Source organism: Asparagus officinalis, chromosome 2 (assembly GCF_001876935.1).
Source record: "Asparagus officinalis chromosome 2, Aspof.V1, whole genome shotgun sequence".
Taxonomy (NCBI): domain Eukaryota; kingdom Viridiplantae; phylum Streptophyta; class Magnoliopsida; order Asparagales; family Asparagaceae; genus Asparagus; species Asparagus officinalis.
The window spans coordinates 17,437,878-17,444,647 of NC_033795.1; the positions used below are offsets into that span (position 1 = coordinate 17,437,878).

At 36.7% G+C, this 6,770-nt stretch overlaps 1 protein-coding gene across 1 annotated transcript; it reads left to right on the forward strand.

Moving 5' to 3' along the window:
- Positions 1,168 to 5,440, forward strand: LOC109830419. Its single transcript, XM_020397674.1, has 5 exons — positions 1,168 to 1,276; positions 2,907 to 3,163; positions 3,580 to 3,791; positions 3,968 to 4,232; positions 4,861 to 5,440. Exons 1-5 carry the CDS (start codon positions 1,210 to 1,212, stop codon positions 5,173 to 5,175), a joined length of 1,116 nt encoding a protein of 371 aa, XP_020253263.1. The 5' UTR covers positions 1,168 to 1,209; the 3' UTR covers positions 5,176 to 5,440.

Consider the following 6,770-nt stretch of genomic DNA (forward strand, 5'->3'; position numbering starts at 1 on the left):
CCAAGAACTTTCAGCATTTTGCACTAAACCCCAATAACTTTCAAAATCACGTCAAATCCCCAATAGCCTTTTCATTTTGCAGATAGCCCCCAATAAGTTTTTTGCATCTGTAGATAACCCCCATAAATTAGAACCGGGAAACAACATGAAAAGACATTTTGAAAGTTACTGGGGGGTTTAGTGTAACTTCGCCAAAAGATATTGGGGGTTTAGTGCGATCTTAAAAGTCGTTGAGGGCTTACTATGAAATGCTGAAAGTTGTTGGGGCTTTAGTGTAGTTTACCCTATTTAAAAGAGAACTATTACGTCGCAAGCTAGCAATGTGTATCAAGGTAATGTTATTCTTTGAGGCCCTGTTTGGCAAAGGGTTAATGAAGAGAGGTTAAAGAGAAGGATTAACGTACTTAGCCCATTTGATAATCCAAAAGACTAAATTATTAACCCGTTAAATAAGTTTTATTTTAGCCCTTATGATCAGTTTTAGTGTTTGGGAATAACAATGATTTTGACTATTTTCTTTATAATTAGAAGGGTTAACTCTTATTCCATCTAAATAGGAGTATTAGTAAACCCCTCATTTTGAAGGGTTAACTCATCTTAACCTCTCTAGAGGGGTTAACTTAACCCTTCTATATTTTTTTATGTTTGGCAAATTATGGAGGGTTAACTCACTTTAACCCTTATATAGATTTGTTGTGTTTGACAGGTTAAGAAGGGGTTAAATCTCCTTAACCCTTCACTTAACCCTTTGCCAAACGGTACCTGAAGTTTTAAATACCGATACACATGAAGGTATAAATAATGGTATTAAACATGAATTTTTTGGTACATGGGATGGTAAAAATAATAGAGATATGACTTTCTTCAAAAGGAATTAAACATGAAATTTTTGGTACAGGGGAGTTATATATATATATTTTTTGGCCCCGAACCAAACAGCCCCTAAGAAATTAAAACTAACCACCAATAACATTTCAAGTTTCATGCAGCTAAACTAACCACCAATAATATTGGACTCTTTTAGATTTGGATACGTAAGAGTTAAGAATTAACTCTCATTTCTCACGACATTATTAATTAATTAAGTAATGAATGTAGAGTCAGTCTCAGTCGCATGCGTGTCACCATCTTCTAGAAGATTTTATCTTCTATTAATATTGGTAGAGAGAGAGAGAGAGGGAGAGAGAGCAGAGAGAGCTTGGAGCAAAAATGACAGTAGCTTCAGTGAGATCTCCGACAATAGACCAAACGCCTAAAAAATCATCATCATCTTTTGGTAATTTTCTCAGAAAACCCTATGTTCTTTTTGGGGACTAACAATGCACTCTAGTTTTGTTGGTTTATTGATTCTTTAACTTATTGGTCTTCTCTCATTTTCATGAATTCATTTTAATTTAATTTTCAGGCTCATTGTTCTTCTTAAAGTCCTTCTTCATTTATTTTTCTTTTCTGGATCATAGAGATGTTTCTGCTCATCCAATTAGTCGTAGGCTTGTAGCCTCTAATAGATGTTTGTGTTTAATTTTTTGAGAATAATGTATGTGTTTGGTAAAGTTTAATGAAGGGCAAATTACACTAAACCCCAAGAACTCTTAGTGTATTGCAGTAAACCCATGATAACTTTCAAAATCGCATTAAACCCCAAATAACTTTTGCAGAAAACGCTCAATATTTTTTGAGTAAATTTTAATAAACCCCCAGTAACTTTCAAAATGTATTTCTATGTTTTTTTTCTTATTCATGGGGTTATCTGCAAAATTGCGAAAACTTAGTGGAAATTTTCTGCAATTCCAAAGTTATTGGCGGTTTAGTACAATTTTGAAAGTTATTGGGGGTTCATTGCGAAACGTTGAAAGTTCTTGCGGTTTAGTGTAATTGACCTTCAATGAAACGACTACAGCCGAGAAAACGAAATGTCTTCAGATCTTACAAAGAATTGTTTCCTACACGTACGTGGTTATGGATAAGAATCTCAGTCTGTACAGGATATCAATATCCGAAAATAATAGTGATAATAAATAAAATAGAGGTTTAATATTTCATCCAAAGTCCATACAAGAATTCAAAATTACCCTAACTCCTTTCTTCATGAAACGATTTATTCTCAGTGAACTTTTAGGGAACCCTACGGTTGGCACTGTGCATGATGACTATCCATACTCTTATTAATTTCTTGTTGAGATTAAAGTTCTTTTGACTCTTTTAACTCCATCAAAGAAAGGGATAACTGTTTTCTTTTTTTTGAAAAATAGACCATCTAGATAAAATAATCCAAAATGTTCACTTGAGGGGTCCATCTGCAACAACAAAACTAAAGGGGTGGTAAGTTCAAAACAACAATGTACTGAGGAGGCTATTTGCAAATTAACCTTTAAAATTTTACCTGATAATGACAGGTGGTAATTTATGTAATTACATGGTAAAATCGTATGAATAGGGAAAAACAAATGTAAAAGCTGAATTGGGAAAATCCGTCTAGGATACGTCCCAGACGGAAATTCCGTCTGGGATGAATTAAAGCATCCTAGACGGAAATTCCGTCTAGGATGCTTCCTAGACAGAATTCCCCCCTAGGAAACATTCTAGACGGAATATTTATCCGTCTAGGATTATCCTAGACGGTTTTACGTTCCGTCTAGAATATTTTTCCGTCTAGGATGTTTTTCTAGACGGAATTTCCGTCTAGAATACTGCATCCTAGACAAAAACTTACTAGACGAGCATTGTAGACGGAATTCCGTCTGAAATAGTCTGCTTAGATGGAAATATGATTTTCCTAGATGGAATTTTCCGTCTAGCATGCCTCATCTTGTACCAGTGAAATAATTACACATCATGTGTCAAGCTATGTCACATTACCAATGCCCTTTTCCTCAAATGATTTATCATCAAGATTTGCATTTCAGGGATCATAAACAAATTATCAGCAATTTTGTTGGTGGCTTTAGCATCATGGACAACGTATCAAGCAATTCAACCTCCGCCACCTAAGATTTGTGGATCACCAAATGGCCCTCCAATCACTGCATCTCGAATTAAGCTCAGAGATGGAAGACACTTGGCTTACTTAGAAACTGGTGTCCCAAAAGAAAATGCTAACCACAAGATTATCTTTGTTCATGGTTTCTACTCATGTCGATACGATCACCTTCCTATATCACCGGTAAAATAACTTCTCTATTTATCTTGTCATGGTGTCTACATTGATAATATCAATAAATTTTAGAGCAAATTTCCAGAAAACCTCAGCTCTGGGGATCGAGTTCTGCACAACACCCTGGTTAGACTTTGAAGAATAGATGAAAGCACCCTAGTTTTTGTAGAATATGTCACAAAAGCGCCCTGAACCTTCGGGAGTTCCACAAACTGAAATATAGATAAAACTGTAATTTGCTCCGATGAGGTGGAATTTCTCCAAAGTTCGGAAGTCTTCTGAAACCCTCCGAAAGTTTAGTAGTTTTTTTTGCCTCCCTTTTCTGATTTTCAAAGTTCGTTAGGTGTTTGTGCGAAACCCCCGAACATTCATGGGGCTTGTGGAATTTACCAGAAAATTTAGCTAACTGTGGTGATTTTTTCCAGCAAGTGCTTGAAGAACTGGGGATATACTTGGTATCTTTCGACAGAGCAGGATATGGAGAAAGTGATCCCGACACGAAGAAAACTGAGAAAAGCACACCCCTGGATATTGAAGAACTTGCTGATCAGCTGCAGTTAGGATCTAAATTCTATGTGATTGGGTTTTCAATGGGAGGAGAAGTTGTTTGGGGTTGCCTCAAATATATTCCTCATAGGTATTACTCAAAACTATATACTACGTAGTATCTTTAGATGAAAACATAAACCTCACATATACAGAGAAAAGAACATTTGGGTTTTGTTCATGAATTGAGAATTTTTTTAAGTATTGCAAATTGTATCTGATCTATAATATCCTTCACTTTGTTTTTTCTTCCTTGAATAATTGCAGGCTTAAAGGTGCAGCGCTCCTCGGACCAGTTTCTAACTTCTGGTGGCCAAACTTTCCTGCCAATGTATCCAAAGCCGCCTGGAACCAGCAAACTCTTCATGATAAATTGGCTGTCGGAGTTGCACATTACGTCCCGTGGTTGACGTACTGGTGGAACACTAAGAAATGGTTTTCCTCTTCAGGCGTAATAGCTATGCGTCCTGAACTTTTCTCTCCTGGTGACTTGAAGGTCATGCACAAGTTCTCAGCTAGAGGGCACTACATGGTATGATTCCCTTCTATAACAACAAAAATAATAAAAGCGTTTATCCTAAATTTCTGGGGTAGGCTACATGGATCATATGATCCATATTCTCCTGTTCAATTCTGTATAAGATTATTATCTACTATGCCTTTAGTCATTGCTAAATCCTTTCTAGTTGCTTCCAGCAAAGTTATGCAGCTCGAGTCCTATTTGTCACGTCAACAATAACTTGTCCAAATTGGTACACATTGTGACTTTAGTTGTACGCGGTGAAACCATCTCAATTGGTTTTCTCTCATTTTATACTTTAAAAGAAGCAACATGTAACCCCTATGTACGCACTTTATTTCTTATTTAATCTCTTAGTGTATACCTACAACTCAATGGTGACATTCCCATTTTTGTTAACTTATCTTTTGCACAAATTGTTTATTAACTGTCCAACGTTCTTTTTTTTTTTTTTTTTTGAGAAAAAGGATGGATTACCAACATAGTAATCCAGCCAGCTAATACTGTCCAACGTTCTTATCCATAGAGACTGGTCATATAACCATCCTATGGAATTTTGTCTTCAATTTCACAGTAGCTGAATGATGCATACTTAGAAAATTTCGATCTTTTTCACGAAAATGTTTCTTTATTTGGTTAGGGGCAAATACTGCAACAAGGAGAGTACCACTCACTCCACAGAGACATGATGGTCGGTTTTGGTAACTGGAAGTTTGATCCGCTGGAGCTTGACGACCCATTTCCTAATGGTGACGGTTCGGTTCATTTGTGGCATGGTGCAGAGGACAGAATAGTGCCGGTTCTCTCGTCCCAGTATATAGGCCAGAAGTTGCCTTGGGTTCATTATCATGAGTTGCCAGAATCTGGGCATATGTTTCTGCTTGAAGATGGCATGCCTGACGAAATTGTCAAGTCTCTTTTGCTTGGAGATCAGAAGCAGCAGCAGCAGCAGTAGTTGTGGTTGTTATGTGCTTTGAGATGAGAAATAGGGAGTTTTTAGACTAATGTTATGATGTTAGGAGGTATATTGTGTAGAATCACATATTCTTAAGGACCTTAATGCTAATATCCCTCTTACGTTGAGAGTTGTTAAATTGCAGAGGTTATTATGTTCCCCGAAAGGGAAAAGAGAAAAAGAGAATTCTCTGTGATTTTTCACTCTGGTCTAAAGAAGAGGAAAATATTACAAGAACGAGTGAATTTTTATACTCTGTAAAGAAGACGATTAGACGAGAATGAAAACCAACATAAGTTCGTGTAATCATTTTCTCTGCAGAAGTAAACTTTTACATTAAAAATATAACAAGATCAATAAAAAAAGAGAGAGGCCTGTGAAATAATGACGGTGCTTTTAAAATACTTGATAACAAAAATTCAACCTACATATTCACTGCATGCCATGGATGGCAATAGCCCTGATATGATGATACATTGCACCGATGCACATAAATCATGTAAAATGTTGGGTTCATGCCAGATAACAAATTTAACCAATTTACATGTGTTTGCACCTACACTGCATCAAAATTCACATATGCCATAAAATTATCATATCAACAACGATGTACTAGCCAAAAGCAAGAACAGTCTCCTCATTGGGGGAAAAAGTTAACTAACAGAAAAGTAAACAAGAGACCAAATTATTTGTCACAGCAATACCTGAACCCAATTTCCTTATTTTGGAATTCTGGCAGAGATTCAACAGTCTCTTGCTCCAAGTCCTTTTGAATTCAGCTGTCAGTTGTCTTAAGTAGCGCTCCGTTGCTCACCTGACTCTGTCAAGCACACCTGTTAACTAAAGAGACCTCAATATTGAAACTTTAAGACTACATCTCTAGATGACAGGTAAAGAGAAGATGTTAGCATTTCATGGTTTGGACAGCTCCAAAGGCTCCCAGACTACCTGCCTCCCAAGTAAAATACAAGAAACAAAAATTCTTATGTGAGGATTTCACGACTAAAAGTGAATTCAGATTGTGCGCGAATTTTGTAGGAACTTGTAGTTGACAGAATAGCGAGTTCATCTAAATCGATCTTGGAATTAACTATATAAATGTTAAATACAGCACAAATAACTTGAAAGAAGGTCTGTCAGCTATTGCTCAGGGCTTGAGGATATAGCCCATGTTGTGCTGAAATCACTTGTTGGGGGTTCAGAGGGCAAACACAAACGCTGAGAGAGAAGACCAAACACAATAAAAAATAACGGCACGAACATAAAAAACGAATTTTACGTGGTTCGGCAAGTTGCCTACATCCACAGGGCAAGAAGGGGATGAATTTTCACTAATAGAGAAGAAGAGTACAAACTGAGATTATAAAATCACTCATAATCTCTCAAACAAACCTCTCAAACAAAACCCTAAACAAATTACTCAGAAAACTCTTTTTTCTGTGCACAAAACAAACCCCTTTTCAACTCCCAAAAACTCTAAAATCATGTTTGTATTTATACCAAACACAAATCACAATCAGAACAGGAAAAACCAAATCTGGGCCTGGCGGTCGACCGTAGAAATCATCGCGGTCGACCGACCAGAAAGACAGAAA

What these genes read in the sequence shown, in the direction of transcription:
- LOC109830419 (XM_020397674.1), top strand. Translation starts at nt 1,210, where the DNA reads ATGACAGTAGCTTCAGTGAGATCTCCGACAATAGACCAAACGCCTAAA. An exon ending in AAAATCATCATCATCTTTTG is followed by an intron (nt 1,277 to 2,906) that starts GTAATTTTCTCA and finishes TTTGCATTTCAG; the next exon opens with GGATCATAAACAAATTATCA. An exon ending in CTCAAATATATTCCTCATAG is followed by an intron (nt 3,792 to 3,967) that starts GTATTACTCAAA and finishes GAATAATTGCAG; the next exon opens with GCTTAAAGGTGCAGCGCTCC.